The 20828-nt window shown below is 37.2% G+C and overlaps 1 protein-coding gene across 1 annotated transcript in view; it reads right to left on the bottom strand.

The window, feature by feature from the left end:
- Positions 1-20828, bottom strand: part of CDC73 (cell division cycle 73) — a 93139-nt gene that overhangs the window by 61999 nt on the left and 10312 nt on the right. The window contains exons 6-10 of the mRNA XM_086345375.1: positions 19136-19224; positions 15164-15380; positions 11451-11549; positions 9526-9604; positions 7609-7673 (exon numbers count right to left, since the gene is read on the bottom strand). Of these exons, the coding sequence (XP_086201501.1) occupies positions 7609-7673; positions 9526-9604; positions 11451-11549; positions 15164-15380; positions 19136-19224 (549 nt within the window). The remainder of the gene's footprint in view (positions 1-7608; positions 7674-9525; positions 9605-11450; positions 11550-15163; positions 15381-19135; positions 19225-20828) is intronic.

Below are 20828 nucleotides of genomic sequence, written 5' to 3'. Positions count from 1 at the left end.
ACTTTATTTTTCTGGGCTCCAAAATCACTGCAGATGGTGACTGCAGCCATGAAATTAGAAGACGCTTACTCCTTGGAAGGAAAGTTATGACCAACCTAGATAGCATATTCAAAAGCAGAGACATTACTTTGCTAACAAAGGTTCGTCTAGTCAAGGCTATGGTTTTTCCTGTGGTCATGTATGGATGTGAGAGTTGGACTGTGAAGAAGGCTGAGTGCCAAAGAATTGATGCTTTTGAACTGTGGTGTTGGAGAAGACTCTTGAGAGTCCCTTGGATTGCAAGGAAATCAAACCAGTCCATTCTGAAGGAGATCAGCCCTGGGATTTCTTTGGAAGGACTGATGCTAAAGCTGAAGGAATGATGCTAAAGCTGAAACTCCAGTACTTTGGCCACCTCATGCGAAGAGTTGACTCATTGGAAAAGACTCTGATGCTGGGAGGGATTGGGGCAAGAGGAGAAGGGGACGACAGAGGATGAGATGGCTGGATGGCATCCCTGACTCGATGGACGTGAGTCTCAGTGAACTGCGGGAGTTGGTGATGGACAGGGAGGCCTGGCGTGCTGCGATTCATGGGGTCGCCAAGAGTCGGACACGACTGAGTGACTGATCTGATCTGATTTAAAATAAACATGGGAACAGTCACTCACAGAGGAAGATGAGAAGCAGGAAAGACCAGAAGAACAACACTAAAAGAAAAATCCATCAAGAAAATGACCTGGAAACAAAACCAAAACTTAGAATTAAAGACCCAATGAGTTTGTCAGAGTGTGGGACAGAGGGGACAGTGAGGGATGAATTAACAATCCAATGAGTTTTAAGAGAAAACATACTAAGACGCTTGGAAAATAAAACTTGAATGTAGGATTTATATAAAAGATTGGAAATTCACTGAAGATTTAAATCAATTTATGAAGACCTAGAAATTGATACAGCAAACAAAAACTCAGCCAACAACAACCTAACAGAAAAGTACCCATCAAGAGAATATCTAAATGCCCGATTACTAGTTATTAGTGAAAGTGAAAGTGAGGTCACTCAGTCGTGTCTGACTCTTTGCAACCCCATAGACTGTAGCCTACCAGGATTCTCCGTCCATGGGATTCTGCAGGCAAGAATACTGGAGTGGGTTACCATTTCCTTCTCCAGGGGATATTCCCAACCCAGGGATTGAACCGAAGTCTCCTGTATTGGAGGCAGACGCTTTAACCTCTGAGCCACCAGGGAAGCCACTTCCCTGGTGGCTCAGACGGAAAAGTGTCTCCCTACAATGCAGGAGACCCGGGTTCGAATGAAATGAAAAGCTACATTAATGGCATTTAACCATCTCAGCTTACACCAAAAGTACTATCCTCTGTGTAATGGATTTTCAGTAATCTTAACAAGATACATAAACTGAAAGCAACAGTATAGAAGAGCAATATCATGAAAATACCTTTTACTTTATAAGCATTAAAATTCCCTGACACTTATTAACATGATCTGTACTATTATTTGTTTTTTCTAAGTATATCAGCATCAAAATGCTGATTCTGTTAACAAAGTATTAAGGTAAAATGAGATTTTAATACCTATAAGAAGGTATCAGTGTTAGGACATGAATACCCACCCAAAGAAGTGTTCACTCTACATAGTGCCCAACTAATTTAAAAAAGGGAGTTGGTATACCAGGTTTGATGCACGATACTGGATGCTTAGGGCTGGTGCACTGGGACGACCCAGAGGGATGGTACGGGGAGGAAGGAGGGAGGAGGGTTCAGGATAGGGAACATGTGTACGCCCGTGGTGGATTCATGTTGATGTATAGTAAAACCAATACAATATTGTAAAGTTAAAAAATAAAATAAAATAAAACTTAAAAAAAAGGGAGTTGGGGGCACTGCATTATTCAGTGTAGAAAGTTTATAAAATACCTATAATATAAATATTCCTGCAATAACTACAATTAATTCAGTGCTACAAACAGCACTGAAAGAACAATGCTAAACTAGGTACATCTGTGCACATTTAAAACCCTCAAGACCTCAAAGGAGGTTATCATAATCCCATTTTTCAGATGAAAAAATCAATACCTAATCTGTTGCAACAAAGAGGCAAAGAAATCAAAACAAGGTGCTCTCCTCAGTCTCCCTTATGTTAACAGTATGTCCCAAATCTACAATAAGCACATTATAAAAGAATTTTTAAAAACCAGTATGGAAAAATCACTTGGGGAAAACTACTATAAGAGGGATACAAGTGAAGCTAAGAGTACAAAGAAAACATTCAACTTAGTGGTGAAATCTTAGAAAAGTCTATGAAAATGCAGATATAATAAAAAATAAACTATGTACAAAATATTAATATGTTAAAAGTTAAGTATTTACTTCATGTAACAGGTAAATCAAAGATATACAATTGACTTTCAAAAGCTTAAGACATATAACAAGTGACTGACAGAAAACATACAATGCTCTGTTTTGTTTAGGGGTACACCTTTATGTTGCTCAGGCTGACAAAGGAGAGAGTGCCCCTCCCATTTCCCAAAACATCAACAGAGTCAACAAGTTCTGAAAATTATTTCAAGTGTAATGTTCTCAAGCAAAAACATGCCAATCTAAATACAGAATACAGAAAATTATAAAAGTAATATTCTTACTTACAATTATGTGACCATATATTAAAATCTCAACACTTTATATACTTTTTGGATCAAAATAAATAGTTTAAATCTAAGTAAATTAAGCCTCTTTCTATATATGAGCCCTAGCAGGTAAATGGAAAAGCCTTAACTAGCTAAGCTGTCACACACTCAATATGATAACATCTTTGTAGTGATTTTATCTCAAAGAATAAAGAGCTCATAAAAACACACGGCTACAGTAAAAAACATTCCAGTTACTGGAGAAGAAAAGGGTTCTCATAATATTTAAATAAACTAGTCTTCATAGCTTTGAATGAAAATTGTATCATTAAACATGTAATATTAAGTTCATCACTGAAAGTAGAGTTGCCTACATTTACACATACAACAAACTGAGATTATACATAAAATTATAAGTTCATAATAAAAGTAGCCATCATTTATCTATTGAGTCCTTTCTGTGCTAGGCACTTTACTCACTCATTAATAATACTATGATGTAAATTCTACTATCCTTATTATAAAAACAAAACCTCTGGCAAAAAGGTTACATAACCTTCTCAACTTAGTGGCGGAATGAATGGAAGAGCTGAGAATCAAAGCCAGGACTGACTTCAAAGCTTTAAATTTGTGTTTCCAACTGACTGACTTCTCTTTAGCAAGCCAGTACTGCCTTTATTTAGAGCAGGGATTTCAAACTCAAAGGCCAATAGAACCTCAGTGGTGTACAGAAGTGAAGAAGGTGGCATAAAAGACCAGAGTAGTGAAGCTTGGAGCAACCCGGAGAACACACAGCAGGTAGAGAAAGTAAACTGCTCAGGTGGACATGGGGCTGTCACGGTGGACTGTGGGCCCAGAGGCTTCTCAAGGGGCTGGAAATGCAAACTGTTTATGTGACAGACTCTGATCTTTTAAGTGTTGATGAATAAAAATAAAATTCATGTGGGGCCACAGTGAAGGACCCCAGAAATGCACTAAGAGGCCCTGGCAAGCACAGACAGGCAAGCTGCACCTAGCTCTGGAAAGTTCCTTTCCCAGAGGCACCCTTCAAACCCACACAGTAACCCATCTTCTTTCCAGTCTTTCAAAGTGACACATCCTTCCCCCCGGGCATTGCTCCTTCCTGCCTTCTGATCCCTCGCTGTAAAAATGTGTTCTTCTGCAATCTTTATGTCAGCTCCTACTCAAACTCTGGACCTTACTTCAAGAGCTACCCCCTCAGTGAAGTGTTCTAACTCCCATAGAAATCCTCCAATTTTAGGTTTTATGGCACAATGGGTTTGCACACACCTGGCACAGTCATAACTGCACAAGAGCCATGTGCCTCTCCAACAGTCCATTTAAAAATAGTCCACATGCATGTCTGGTTGTGCTCACCAGTGATGTGCCAGCACCTAGCCTAGCACACAACAGGCACCCAGCAAACATCTGCTGAAGGGAGAGTAGAGGGAGGCGGGTCCCACATGACAAGTCTTGATCAGCTATCCCCATCTCCCACTGGCCTGGGCTCTGAACCCACCTCCACAGCAGTCCTGGTACTAGCACTCCCGTGACAATTCAATCCCAGATGAGCAAGTTAACTGACAGTGTAACTTTGTGAAAACTGAGATTCTGGATCCTTCTGAAAAGTGAAAATTGATGGTGCTAGTATTAAACCTCTCGCACAGATATGGGAAACCCACCCCAGTTTACTATCAGGAAAATGGTTTCCCAAAAAAAGAGATCATAAGAACTATGATGAGTGTTGGAGTGGCTTCAAATAACAACCTGAAATGAAAGCTTTTGATCTGTATGATTTCAGACTGCAAAAGGTTTCCTCAAAAATAAAAACAGCAAAAGGAGTCAATGATATTCAGTAAGAACAGGGGCTACAACATGTAGCCCTTTCACATAAACAAGCTAGATTGGGAGGTTAAAATAAAGTGGTTCGTGATGAAGGATTTCCACATCTTCTTATTCCCTCTCCAGTGGAACCACAGGTTTGCTACTACCCAACAAAAAAAGGTCTTCATCACCAGCTCTTATTTACTATACAAAGAAAAGCATGTTCTAGTGGCATTTTTTCAGTCTAAAAAGGCCCCTTTCATTAAAGAAATACATGAAAATATACTCTGATGTCCTCCATAGTGAACTGTTCCTACTCCCAAACCATGACTCCTAAGATCACGTCAATTAAATTGATGCCATGCAACTCTGGTTCTCTGCAGCATTCTCAACAGGAGGGAGAAAGGGGCCAACCTGGGGGGTAAACAGCCCGGGAAAGAGTTCACACTCTTTCAGTTAAGATATTTATAATTTTTAAATGACAACATTCCTGTACCACAAAATATGTTTAATCCAGTATTTCTTAAACATTAGAGAACCCAAGTGACACATGTGGAGGGAAGTCTCCCAACCAGGAAAGCCCCCAGCTATTCTTCAGCATAAAGGTCCTGTGACACTGCATTTCTTGGCACGATTCAAAATCTAACCAGAGGCCCAACTACACAAACTTGTGACTTTAAAGATGCCTGGGCTTCTGTTTCTATAATAAACTTCAATAAATCATCATCTTCATGAAACATTACAAAATACACTGCCTAGGCCTTTATTTCTATAGATTTCAATTATGATTCTTACGAAGTATTATCAAAACACATATCCTTGGAAATTCCCCAGTGGTCCAGTGATTAGGGCTCCGTGCTTCTACTTCTGGGGGCATGAGTTCAATCCCTAGTCAGGGAATTAAGATCCTTCAAGCACCACAGGGCAGCCAAAAAAGATGCAGAAAAAAAAAACCCACATATTCCTTCTGTATAATACATGTAGAGAACTCATCTGTACAAAAATTTTCTAGTCTCCATAAGTCAACTTACTAGTTTAGTCTAAAATCTAAGAGAACTCTAGCGTCTTCAACTTAAAAGATATGCAGATCAATCCTAATGTAGACTGAAACTAACCTTAATAACTATGTATATCAACGAGGCATTTCAAAACCCTGAAGAACAAGGGTAGCAAAAATAAACTGCACATAAATTAGTAAGGAAGTCATATCTGTACAACAAAGCCTTTAACATACTCTTAATAGCTTTGTATGTTTGTGTGGATCTCACAAGAGAAACTTTCTTAATTGGAGAATAAGGCAGAAAGCTAGTGAAACTCACAAGCTCACAAACAGGTAATAATTGAAAAAAAAAAAAGGGAGAAAAAAATTACATTGAAAGGATGAGTCAGAGGTTCATTTAAAATTTCAAAGCTTTTAGATTCAAAGTTCTCAGTGTATTATTCTCTAACAACGCTAAAATGACTCAGGTCACGAGCAGGACAGAGATTCAAACCGGGCATTAAAACATTAAAAGTACTAACAATTTAACCATGTTTAGTCTTTCTGCTGTATTCCTACACAATGTGTTTCTGTGATTGGTCCTGTAAAATCACACACCACAGAACTGTTTAAATTTGCCTCTTACAAGTATATTTAGGAACAAAGACTCTGATAAGGAAGCACAGCCTCATCATTCTCACCCTGTTTAATTAAGAAGCTGTCCTTGGATTTTAGAAAAACGGTTCTGTAAAAAGCATCTATTAAAAACTATCACACATTTTACTACTCGCATAGAAGTTCAATTATGAAATCTATTTCACAGCATTTCAGATGAGACAAAAGTAAAACCAACAGTGACAAAAATAACCACAAAAACCTTACTTTGATGGCTACATAATAGCATCAGTTCTATAGTTCACTATAGAACTGGCCAATAGGCAAGTTCTGCCCCCAAATAAACATCAATAAATAAATCTTTAAGAATTTAAGTTAAATCTTACAGCTGTGAGTTACCTTTTAAAGTCAGGAAGAACTAAGCAGATCTCATAAAACGGTTTACCTAGTCTTTTATCACATTCCCCTCACCCACTCTACTCCAGTGACCTGGCCCGGACACCGTGGCGTGTGGGGCCTTAGTCCTGACGCCTGCATGTCTTTTACACAACGCTCTTCACCAAGCCTCTCCTCAGCTGTCACCTTCTCAGAGAGGCCTCTCTGACTCCTCTGTCTAAAGAGTCCTATCTGGTTTAGTCACAGCAACAACCCTAGCAACCAGAACAATGTCTGACACAAGTACTCAATAAGCACTTGTTGAATGAATAAGGAGTCCTCATACAGTTTTAATAATATAAAATCAAATCTGATGACAATTTAAAAATCAGTGTATTACCAAAACAGAGATAAAGACAAATACCATGTGATTTCATTCATATGCAGAAACCGAAAAAAAAAATAAACCCCACAACAAATGGAAACACTCAAGAAAAACTCACTGATACAAAGATTACTGCATTAACCATAAGTAGTGACCAGAAATATAGGTAGTTGGGAGCTAAGAGACATGGGTGAGGGGGTCAGCTGTATGGCAGACTTGTGGTGATCGCTCAGTAGCGTACACAGATGTTAAATTACAACACTGTACAACTGAAACTTATTTTTTCTAAAAAAAAATAGGGCTTGGTCAGATCATCTAGAAATAATCATCTTTAGGAGGTTAAAAAATAAAAAAGACAAATTTGCTAAAAGTGAGCCAAAGGCTTACAATCACAGACATTAAGTATTCGGTTGTGTCAAGTATGCAATTCGTAGCATGACATGAACTACTACAATCTGTCTTTTCAGAACGTAAAACGTTACATTTTAAGGACATGAGATACTATGGCAAAGAACTCTCCCAAATGTAACCTCTTATCTCATCACTAACTTTAAAATCTCCAACCAGGTAGCATCCAATCTACTTGCAAGTTAATCAAAACAACTTTCATTTAAACATACTCAGCTTAAAAAAAAAAAAAAAAAGACACCCATGAATCAAATAATACCCCTCAGCTCTGTCAGCACAACTGGCCATTAAAGATAAATGCCTGAAATAGAAACTACTAGAGAACACAGATTTCCTTCAACATCTGCTACTCACATAAAATGACTGGAACATAACAACCTCTGGAGTCAGAGTGACTTACCGTCACAGACTTGAGAGTCATCCCATGGTAGGTGCCCATAGTGTCAATTTTGAAACCTTCCGTTTCTATAAAGAAAGTGAGGTTACCATTAGATTTTATATATTTTATGATAAATAGCAAATCTAAAGTAATAATCTACATTATATCTGATAGCTCAATAGAATAACAAAGCCTTGAATCTACTAGACATACAGTTAACTTACATACTTGTGAAGATGAAAACTTTCAAAGGAATACCAGGCTCAAAGATGCAAACAACACACACCAATGGGCCCAAAGTACAGAAGCTGGTTAGGACTGTCTCTACAACTGTGTTCAAGTCATATAGCTGGTTGGAAATACAAAAAGTGAAACTGAATAAAATATTTTATAATCCCCAAGTTATTTAGTCCTAATATGAACTCTTTAACATAAAAATCTGTGTTCCAAAGTAACAATCACCAGTACCTGCTATGTAATTCGTAGAAAAGCAACACTAAATATCGACAGGCACTCCAGGACAGAGTCTCAGTATACCTTTCTGTAACAGGTCAGAGAGGTAAATATTTTACACACTGCAAACCATACAGTCTCTGTCACAACTCCTGAATTCTGCATTTGGAGTGCAAAGGCAGGATGAACAACATAAGTATTCAAATGAGTATAGCCTGATTCTACCCCAGGAGGTTCAGATTTGGTCTATGGGCTGTAAGCTGCCAACCCCTACTTGACAAAAATCATTCCAAGAGAAAAACTGGATAAAAGGACAAACTACCATCTTTCTCGGAGAAGGCAATGGCACCCCACTCCAGTACTTTTGCCTGGAGAATCCCATGGACGGAGGAGCCTGGTAGGCTGCAGTCCATGGGGTCGCTAGAGTCGGATATGACTGAGCGACTTCACTTCACTTTTCACTTTCATGCATTGGAGAAGGAAATGGCAACCCACTCCAGTGTTCTTGCCTGGAGAATCCCAAGGATGGGGAAGCCTGGTGGGCTGCCCTCTATTGGGCTGCACAGAGTCGGACACAACTGAAGTGACGCAGCAGCAGCAGCAGCAGCAGCAACCGTCTTTCTATGCCATTCAGTACCTACCTTTATCCAGCCAATGGAACAAGCACACAAAATTCACTGCATCAAGGCAACAAGTTCTTTAATAAACTTATGGGGATTTCAGATTATGCAAGAAAGAAATCATAAATGCTACCCTTTTACAGTTGCTTCTGTCTCATTTTTTCATGAATGAGATAAATGAAGAGCCCAAGAAAAGTTACACTGACATTAGTCCCACCCTCACTAAGCACCTCGCTGATGTGGAAACGGCTCACTGCTGAATGAGCCTTGGAGCCATCACAAAGCCAGTCCTCACGTGGCTACTCCAGTCTATGTGCCCAAGTCCTCAATGCACACATTTATAACTGGGGAAATATGATTTGATATGTAGAGTTTCTACCCTAAAATAAACTTCTGAGAAACAGAATTAAGGCTAACAATAGCAATTATTTATAGGTAGCTTATTATATACACCAGTCACTATTCTGGGGACTTTATTAACTAGTTTAATCCCCACAATAACCCAAAGGGATTACTATTAATACTATTAGTATCGTAATGACACACAGAAGGAAACTGAGACAGACTACTGTTAAAGGAACATCAAAACTTTTCTGTAAAATGCCAGACAGTATTTTTAGACTTTGTAGGCCACATGATCTCTGTCAAAATTCAACACTGCTGTCACAGTGCTAGAGGAGACAGGAGTAATACAAAAATGAATGAGCGCGGCTGTTTTCCAACAAAACATAATTCAGAAAAACATGTGGTGGCACAGACTTGGCCTGCAGAAGTTAGCCAACTCCTGCTCCCACACATGAGGTCGCACTGCCTCTCAGGTTCAGCACAACCACAGCAAGGGAAAGAGAAAGATCAAGTAACTCACCTTCTTTTCCTTTGAATCGTTCCTGGTCATATCTGTTGTAAGCAGCCGGGATAGGCTGTTTGGTACGCAATGTGGGATCCTGCAGAAAAACATCGTAAGTTATATGTCAATATTGTCTAAACTGTTACTTAATACTTATAATAAAAACCACAATAAAGCTATTGTTTTCTAAGCTTTCCTCTTAATACCTTGGCCAATAAGACCAAAACAAGGAGTAGACAAAACTGGGGAATCGTCTGAAGCTGATTTTCAAGATACTGTTTACTGCTAGAAAACCATCTCAACTAGGGAGGAGGTAAAGAACACCAAGTAAATGTGCACCGAGGCGAAAAACAAAATTCTCAGAAACTGCAGAAATAAAATGGGTGCACTTAATAATTTCATTACGATTCAATTTCTTTAAAAATAAACTCACTCCAATCATAAACTATTTTTCTTTAACCCAAAAAATAAACTTTTAATTCAAACCTTATATTCAACTGGCATGTTGGAGTCTATTAACTGAATTATTCCCCAAATTATTAATCCTTATATTAAATAAATAAAATAATGACAATAAACCCATTTATCAATGTACAGTGCAAAGCTGAAGTTAACAAAGCTGTTTTTTTAAAACACTCAGAAAAACGTGCCAATCTAACATCTAATTAACTCACAAATACTTTCTATAAAAGTCTGTGATAAACTAAAAAAGTGTATTTAAAGAATATTCCCAAAATTGCTTGGGAAATTCATGGTATTTATAAAGACTGAAATATTTTTCATTTTGTTACAATAGGATGCTACCACAATTATTACTCCAAATAAAACATATTCATTCAAGACTGTCACTAGGTATATACTTCCACAGTCAAATGCCAAACATTAAAATTTTCAAGTAGTTTAATGATTATGAGAATACAGAGAATATTTAGTCACAAAGTTAACAGTTGAACTGTTTTAGGAGTTGATGTAAGTTTCCTACCAGTTGCTATTCAACAAGTCCACCAATTCATAATTATAAACACTCTGTTTTGCAATAACAGCACCTATCCCTGCCTTTTTTATTTATCTGTCTGTCCCACTAAACCATAAGTGCAAAGGAAGCTTTTCACTCTTATACGTCTTGTATCTCTGTCGGCACACTGCCTGACAAGTAAGAGGCACTTAAAAATGCGCACCTGTGGTTGACTCATGCCGATATATGGCAAAAACCACAACACTGCAAAGCAATTATCCTCCAATTAAAAAAAAAAAAAACCTGGCCAGCAAGTCACCTGAAGTGTTTATCTAAATACCAGCAAAAATTCACTACCTTGAAAAGGTTAAACACCAAGAATTTCATGAACAAATAAACCTACTTACTCTTGCAAAGACTGTATTAGTACTCTACCAAATTTTGACATACTTTTAGAAATTATAAAATGAAAAAGGTTTTATTTGCATGTTATTTTTCCTTTGCTGAATCTTATGAAACTGGCTTCATAGATTTCATTTATATGTGGAATCTAAAAAAAGAAAACAAATCAACAAACCAAACAGAACAGAAACACACTCACAGAAAGATGTAGAACAAACGTGTGGTCATTACAGGGGTTGGGAGGAGTTGGAACAAAACAAATAAAAGGGATTAAGAGGTACAAACTTCCAATTATAAAATAATTAAGTCACAAGGATACAAAATACAGCATGGGGAATACAGTCAATAAATAATAATATTGCAATAACTCTGTATGGTAACAGATGGATACTAGACTTCTGGTTCTGATCAATTTGCAATACATATAAATGTCAAATCACTACGCTGTATACTTGAAAAAATATAATTTTGTATGTCTCAATTCTAAAATAAATAAGCAAATAAATACTTAAAGATGTTTTCAATATGACAACACTGAATAATCACTTTTAATAAAACTACTATAGAAGCAACAAAATGTTCTTACAACAGGCGCTGCATTTGGGGCCGGTCGCTGTTCGGGTGCACGCCCTTCTTCTCTGGCCTTTACTGACTGAAGAATTGCAAAAATATTCTTGGAAAAATTCTGAAACAGAAATGGATTTCGATTATTGAGTCCACTTAAAATTAAATACTCAATAAACAATTTCAGATTCAGTTTTCTCTATTAATTCTTCCCTTACTACATCATAATGAGGCATGATTACTATACGCACAAAAGTAAAAATCAACTACTACTAGGAAGTTCATCCAAAGACCACTTATTATAAACCCAATGTTATTCACTTATTTTCATTTTACTTAAAGTACATAACTAGCTATAAATTCATTGATATTCTCCATTTATTCAAAAAATGTAAGCAGAAAACAAGGTAACATTTAAAAACAAAACTATAGCAGATCTACTGTCAAGGGAGCTTCTTAGTTGTAGAAGAAATTATTTCTTCTGAAAGAAATCAACTATTAAAGCTTCTTCTTGATAAACTCCAATGCTAATTTCAGACTACTATACTTTATAGATGTTGAAAGTTTGAGATACTGTTAGGAGTCAACATGCACTTTTCAAAGCTGTGTAAGTTGGAAAGATTTTTAAAAACATAACAACTTTTACATGAACAACCTTAGCAACATTGAACAAAGCTGGCAAATCTGACCACTCCTTCATGAAATACTCTTCTTTCACCTGAGACTCTCCCTCAGTTCCCTTGGGGCTCTTCTAATTCTGCCTGTTCATCACTCATCATTTTAAGCAACATTCTGTCTCCTGTTGAAGAATATAACCTTTGTGAAGGCCAGGACCAAGGCACCCCAAGTCAGTGCCCCCACGTGCCTGCTGGAGGATGTCACATAAATGTCACACAAATAAACATGGATAGGAGAGGAGAGACAGCCTGAAACATAATGTTAACCACTGCCACAGTAACAGCACGTACTAGTTCCTATAATTCTTTAGGACAACAAACACACATCTCACAACCACTTACTCTTAAAAATCATGGCACACCCCAAAGAGACTTGGTTTATACAGGTTATAATATTTATCAAATTAGAGATTTGCGCTATTTTTAAAATATTAATTCCTTCAAAAATGAGGGGAAAAGGTATCCCAAGTAAAAATAACTTGTTTTTATGAAAAACTATTTTCCAAAATGTTAATGACAAGCAAGTGTGACACTATGTTAAATTTAGGAAACTCTATGGTCTCAGTAGCAAAAAGGAACCTCCCAAATTCTAACTTTCTTTTAATTGACAAAAAAATACTGTCAATTTTATTTCTTGAACCCACAGCCTTTCCTCCCTCATTTTCCAAAAAATGCCAAATGCACATGTGCTTTTCATGGAGACAATCATCATATTTTGGTGTTCTGATTTCATCACAGAAAATACTGGTAAGAATATACTTAAAGGTTAAGATTTAATAAAATTAGTGAATTTTTTAATTTCATCAAGGCCATTATTAGTGGACAAAATTGCCACTAGCAAAGATTGGTGCCAATGCTTTAATTCACACCAAGATACTAGCAGTTAACTAACCACTGCTTTTGCACCAGAAGTGCAAATGTCAACACAGTGACAAATGCAAATCAAAGTCTTAATCTTATTAAGAAAATAGCTAAAAACATGAAAAGCAAATTTCACTATTTTAAAAATAAAGCATTTCATGAGAGACTCAAACTCCAGAAAAAAATTAATTAAAATGTTGCTATTTTTATGTGATAAAATTACAAGTGATTATTATACCTTCCTTTTAGTGATCTCTTTTATCAATTTTTCAACAATGACTATATATTAGTGTGTGTAAATTTAAAAGTATATCTTAAACAGTATCATAAAATTAGACTGCTTTTTTGTAAGGTGCTTGCAATGGAATTTTGAAAAAATAGCTTTTGCTCAAGAAACTCAGCCAATAAGAAAACCCTGCTATGTGGTAATAATGAAGATCTGTTTAAAATCATAGGGCCATTCAGGGCAATAAGCACCTAAAAGTTTTTTGTTTGTTTGTTTTAAGAGTTTGTCAGATGAAAACAGTATACAGAGGGACTACCAGTCAAAATCGTCATTTTGATTTTTAAAATGTTAATACTCACAGAAGCAAACCTAGCTACAAAACAGTTCTTCTAATGCTAACTTATTTTTAAATTACACATTGGTGCCAACAATGCTAAATTCTACTGTAACACTTAGTTGTGAAATGGTGGTACAATCCTGCCACCTAGAGCTCAAAGAAGTTATTCATTTCAAAAATTACAATGAACACTGGAAGAACAATATAAGTAGTAATACTTAACTATTAGCCACCCTAGGCACTAAAAATGAGTATCAACAGATCTACGACAGCTCCCTCATAGCTCAGTTGCTAAAGAATCCGCCTGCAGTGCAGGAGACCATGGGTTTGATTCCTGGGTCAGGAGGATCCGCTGGAGAAGGGAAAAAGCTACCCACTCTAGTATTCTGGCCTGGAGAATTCCACGGACTATACAGTCCACGGGGTCGAAAAGAGTTGGACACGACTGAGCGACTTTCACTATCTTTCATCAACAGATAAATTAAATACAAACTTAAGGTTTACTCATGTCTTCAGATTTCTTCATAATTCTAAGCTCTGGAGAATGATTCTTAATCTTGACATCAACTACTCTACAAAACAAGTCAAAGTACAAGAGAAAAAACTCTTCCCTTCATATATTATTCCTTGTAGTAGCTATTCTACTAAAATGGCACAGTGAACTTAGGGCCAGAATCCAAAAACAATGTGCAAACAAAATGCGTCTGCCTAGACCAATGATGAAGTTCACTTTCAACAGTAATCTCACCATTTCTAAAAAATCTTCTCACCAAATCATCACTGTGAACTGTGTCTCAGTGAACAATTAACATTTAAGAGAAAATTCAGATGTGTGGGAGGAAAAGAGAGGTGAAAATAGGTAAGTGAAACAGAACTGACTCAACCTTTTTGGAGATATATTAAGACACTAAATAACCAGTATCTTTGAACTTATCTTTCAAAATTTAAAGTACATGTCTCCTTTAACCAGCATTTGGCTTCTAGGCATTAATCCCTCTGCTATGTAGTAATAAATGCATGAAGGTGTATGTACAAGGATGTTTTTTAATGCAGTTATTTATAATCATGAATAGGAAACGAGAGAAGAAGACAGGAGAGAGGAGGCAGGAAAAAGGGGGAAAGGAAATGAAGAAAACCCACCATTCTGCAGCCAAAAACAAAACAACTCCATTAATGAGGAACCAGCAAACACTGCCACAACCACCCAACAGAAGAGAATGTATCAAATAAACAAATAAATGTTTGTTGGGCCATTTTCATTAAGTCCTCTACTTTGTGAAGAAAAAAATTAATATTGGTATTAATGACCAGAGAGCTCACCATCAATATTCCCTGTTCACTGGGTTTAAGCAAAAAATCTCACCAAAATTGTAAATCTCTTTGGATTTATAAATAAGGTGGAAAGAAAGGGACTCGCACTTTGACTCAGACTTTTTCATCAGCTTATCTGATGACCAACCACCAATCATACACTAGCATGGAATGGTAAACAGGTCAGTTAGAAAGCTAAATGATTACTGCTCTCTTAGATACAAAAAATTCCTCCTCACAGGAAATTTTAACCAACTTTAAAATCAACCGTAGTTGAAATACACACAGACACTAACAAACAAGAAGTGGAATATTTTAATTACCTTTCCTGTGCTCTGTAAAATAGTTGTTCGCGTCCGCCACACTCTTTCTCTGCTGACAATATCTCGGGTCACATCTACTTCAGCGTCCACAAAACTCCTCTGTTTTAAGGCAGTTATATCATCATCTAAGTCAGTCTTAATGGTAGATCTTTTCTTAGCCATAATTTTGGCTTTGATTGCGGCAATTTTTTCCACTGACATAGCTTCAGACAAAGACCTGAAAGCAACGTCTTTTTTAATATTCACAGCAAGGATCTCTTGAGCACACTATAAACTATTTTGTTACATTTATAACTTCCTGGTAATAATACTTTAAGTGGCAATTATTAACATTTCCTCCATATACATAAAACTGACACACTTGATAACTTATAACCATCTAAGAGTCCACATAAAAATACTACACTATAAGCAAATTAGTAATTTTTAGGAGGAACGATGCACAATTATTTTTCACATTTTTAAAAATATCTTCCCCTACCCAAATAATTCATTAATATAGCCTTTTAGATTGATCACCATCAACCAATCAGAGAATTCTGCACAAGCCAATCACATACCCTGGGACACCGCTCCCTCACTGTCTTTAAAAATACTTTGCTGAAACCCATCAGTTTGGGTTTTCTGAGCACAAGCCACCGGTCCTTCTTATGTGGCCCTGTAATAAAACTTTCTCTGCTCTCCCTCCACAAAAAAGCCTTTTATATGAGACTTTTGTTTGCTAACCCTCCCCATCCTGTATGCAAATACACACACATACATACATACATACACACAAACACACACACACACACCCCCCCCCATAAGCATGTGCACACAACACCTTGAAAGGCGGGGTGGGGGGGGGGGGAGGAATTTCATTCTGTAAAGAATCCAAAGTTTAGGTTTTCCTTGAAATTTATTTCAAGGTTTCAAATCTATGTTATAATACACAACATATCAATTTTACAGCTGACAGAGACATTTATGTGCCACATAAACATATACCCCTTTTAAAGTCTGGAACATAAAACGATACTTTGAAGTTCTCATTTTCTTTCTTTTACTTCATTTTCAAAAAGCACTGAAATAGCAAACAGAAACTATGCTTTCAGAAGTAATAAAAAAACAGACTTAACAATGAAAGTATAGATTTCATTAAAATGATAAGCTTAGTGTCATTTCTTACAACATAAAAACAAGAAAAAGAGTTTGGATACCTTAACAGCAGTTGATAAAATTATTACTCTAATCACAAGATGACAATCTTGAAATACGTTTAAACAACATGTGGGGAAAAGACAGGAATTCCTGCAGGTTTAAACATGGTAGTATTATGTAGTATGCTATTTTATTTCCATTAGGTATGAAAGTACTTTATAGCAGATGCTCAATATGTTATCAGCATTTGATTCATTTTATATAATACTATGCAGCTTTCCCTTAAAATCGAAAGCATACCAGCATACCTTGAGCCAAATTCAAACACTTTTCTAAACTATAATCAAAACGTGCACTGGACAAGCTCTGGAGTTTTACTTCTAGCCAGGATGAAGTAACAGGCATTGGTTAATCATCCTACCTTGAAACAGTCAAAATATATGAAACAACAGTTTACTCAATATCTTCTATCAAGTAATGAAAGACAGTGATCTCTCACACATGAAAACTGAGTAAGTAAGCCCTATGGAGGTTGCAATTTACACCCTTGTTAAGTTCCCAACACAGCACAGGGGGGAGAACTCAGGCAAAACTTACCGTATATCCTGATTTGGGAAAATAGAGCTGGGATTCCAGCAAGATCAAAGAGTACACGAACTCACAGGCCAGAGTGCCTGAGAAGAGAGAGTTGCACAGGACCCCTCGAGTACTCTGGCAGATTACTGATTAGTCCATAAGTAGTTGGAAACTAAAGCGAGGAACAGAACCACCTAGAGGGAACGGAGTCCAGCACCCACACAGGAGGAAGAGCAGAACCTAGTCCCACCAGCCAGACTGAAAACCTCATATTTATGGGGCGTTAGATGGCGTAATGGTCAAAATGGTCCTGTCTCAACAATGGTGGGCAGTAACTACACACAGTTCAAACAATTCTTACACCCTAACTAAACACTGTTCAAACAACAATTCTTTAAATTAAAAAATCAAGACTCAAAAGGAACAAACTGTTTCAAAGGAGTAACTATGTCCCAAAACAAAACAAAAAAGAAAATTTAGAAAAACACAAAAACATCCAGCACTCAACAATGTAAAATGCACAATGTCTGGTATCCAAACAGTACAGGCATATAAAGGAGCAGGAACATGTGAGCCAGAACGAGGAGAAATCTAAACTGGAAAAAACTGCAGGACTGGCAAAGGCACCAAAATAATATAACTATTCTACACATTCAACAGAAAGACATGGGCTGTATATTTAACTTGTAAAGGTAAAAAATACAATGTTCGAGACTACCAATATAATACGAATATAATTATATAAGAAAAAATGAGAGAACTACATACAAAACTACAGAAACTATCCAAAATGAACAGAAAAAAGAATCAATCCAAAAAAAGAAAAGAACATAAGCGAGCTGTTGAACAATTATGAGTACGAGTAATTAGGTCAGAAAGAGGGGAGAAAGGGGGAAAAAAAAATTGAGGAAGCGGTATAAAAGCTTTTCTAAATTCACTGAAAATTATGAACCCAAAAATCCCCTCAAAAACTCAAGCACAAGAAACATGAACAACACTCTCCAAAGTTATGTGATAATTAAATAGTTCCAAACCTGCAATACAGAAAACTTTTTAAGTAGTCAAAGGAAAAAAGCCACATTAAAAGACACAAAAGAGAATTCCCTGGTGGTTCAGTGGTCAGGACTCCATGCTTTCACTGCCAAGGACCCCAGGTTCAATCTCTGATCAGGGAACAAAGATCCCACAAGCCACAAGCTGCCACCAAAAAAAGAAAAAGGGGTAACAGCAGATTTTTAACCAGAAACAATGCAATCAAGGAGACAGTGGTATATCACACTTTAAAAAGAGGTAGTCTGGAATTCCACATCCAATGAAAATTTTTTAAAAAGGGGGGGGGGGAGGGGGATTTTTTCCAAAATAAAAAAGTTGAAAGAAACACCAGCAGTCCTAAACAGAAAGAAATGTTAAAAGAACGTTAAGTTAAAAAAAAAAAAGTAAGTCAGCCAGGCCAAAGAGGAAAAAAACGGGTACATAAGTCTACAACAGGGAAGAGGAGGCATGGAAATAGTACACACAATTTTCCCTAGATGCTTAAACAAGAGTAAGAACAATGCACTGTGGTGTTTGGAACACGTTTATGAGTAAAACGTATGACAACAGCAGCACAAACGCCAAAAGAGAACAGGAAGCGCCTCGTGCTGAGGTTCCTGCCCTGCACACAAGGTGGCAGACCCTGCAGGCAGACTGTGATGCCACACGCCACACACAACGACCCCCAGCAGCCACTCGGAGAGAACAGCAGCACACACTACTCAGCCAACAGAGGACAGAACAGAATCATAGCATATATTCATTTAATCCAAAATCAAGTTAATCTGCGCTTTAGGGAACAAAATTTTGAAAAGAACAAAGAGACAAACAGAAAACAGCAGCGAATTATTGACCTAGAATTAAGCATGTTAATAATCTCAATAAATGTAAATATTTAACATATGGTACTTTACCGGAAAAGTCTGCTGATCACTGCTATAAACCAATAAGAGATTTCATGACAAATGAGTGGCTTGGATATGGAATAATTTTTTAAAAGATCAATATGGTATCAGAATCAAGAAACTTCCAGAAAGCCTAAGCAGCACAATGGCTTCCAATCCTCCATCATAAAAAATGCTCGAGCATCTTCTTTCGAACTGAGGGCAGGGAGACACACACTGAAGAATGTCATATATGTAGACAGCATGTTAATACCCCTGTTTCCACATACACTTATATATACTGCCTAAATTGCCTATTTTCTATCAAAGAAATTCTTACCTGATCTGTTCAGTCTGTACAATCCCTTCTTTGTGACCCTCCAAACGAGCAGCCAATCTCTCTTTATCAAGGCGTACACACTCTTCATCCTGAAAATAGTCAGTAAATATTTTAAAATTTTACTTAACTTTTAAAACAACAAAAAAACCATAAACACTGCACGTAACTTTTGCCAAAGGTCCCACCTATAAAGTCCCAGGCATCACTGGCCTTGGGTCAATTTTATAATACTTTTAGTTACATAAAGAACTGACTCATTGGATAAGACCTTGATATGCGGAAAGATTGAAGGCAGGAGGAGAAGGGGACGACAGAAGATGAGATGGTTGGATGGCATCACCAACTCGATGGACATGAGTCTCAGTAAACTCCGGAGTTGGTGATGGACAGGGAGGCCTGGCGTGTTGCAATCCAGGGGGTCGCAGTCAGACACGACTTAAGCAACTGAACTGAACTTTACATAAAAACAGTAACAAATGTATGCTGGAGCACCTAAGATTAGAACTGAAAGCTTACAAATAAACTTTAGTAAGTTTTTCCTATGATTAAGGCTTTTTTATAATATAGCATAGCTACTCTTACTCAGAAAGACAATATACAACAAAAAATTCCTTCTCCTCAGAAAAGTAACATTTTATTAGTTCTAAATGTTCACTGGAAGGACTGATGCTGAAGCTGAAACCCCAATACTTTGGCCACCTGATGCGAAGAACTGACTCCTTGGAAAAGACCCTGATGCTGGGAAAGACTGAAGGTAGAAGGAGGGGATGATAGTGGATGAGATGGTTGGATGGCATCACCCACTCAACAGATATGAGTTTGAGCAAGCTCTGGGAGATGGTGAAGGACAGGGAGGCCTGGCGTGCTGCAGTCCATGGGGTCGCCAAGAGTCAGACACGACTGAGCGACTGAACTGAACTGATGAGGAGCCTTAACCACAGTCAAAACTTTCATCTTGGATCCAGATGGTTTTCGTATATTGCCCCAGGTCCTGAACCTTTTAGCACAGAACAACACCAGAAGTGAAAGCTGAATGTTTTTCAAAGGATCTTCTTCAGAACGCCATGCACTTCCTACAAAGTGCCCATGAGCCATTTCATACCTGACTTCAACCTTTGCAACTCAGCTTCTACCTTATTTAGGTATTAGAATCTCAGGTAAAAGTTAAGTCTGAAAAGTGGTTACTTAAAAAACAAAACTTACTAACTCTGATCTAGTTCAATGCCTACATTCAACAAATGAGAAAACTGAGAACCAGAGTCAGTGTCTATGGCTAACAAATATGAAATTGTATAAAATCCATCAGTAGATTCTACAAACCCAGAGAAACGCCGTGCTCTAACTGTGTTCTAACCATGTTAAACTTAAAACTGCCATGTTGCCGGGGTGAATGCAAAGACTAATATCTCAACAAATGTGTTAAATTACATCTAAAATAAAAGTTTAACACATATTACTCAAGTTCCTTAAGAGACTGATTTTAAAGACAACTGCAGCCTAGGTTTCAACCAGATCCCAAGGTTTCTCTCTGCTGGCAAAGTGCCTAGCAGGCCCTCAACAGATATTTGAACTGAAAACTCTCGGTGTGTAATATGGCTATTTATGTAATTCAATTTAACTCTACAAATACTCTGGAAAGAATTTTATTATGCTATTTCTTGTTGATTTTTAAAGTTATCAGAATCCTAGCAAA

This window comes from Bos grunniens, chromosome 16, assembly GCF_055505025.1.
Source record: "Bos grunniens cultivar Pamir isolate PY7600 chromosome 16, Bosgru_T2T1.0, whole genome shotgun sequence".
Lineage (NCBI taxonomy): Eukaryota > Metazoa > Chordata > Mammalia > Artiodactyla > Bovidae > Bos > Bos grunniens.
This window is presented reverse-complemented; position numbering and strand designations above follow the sequence as displayed.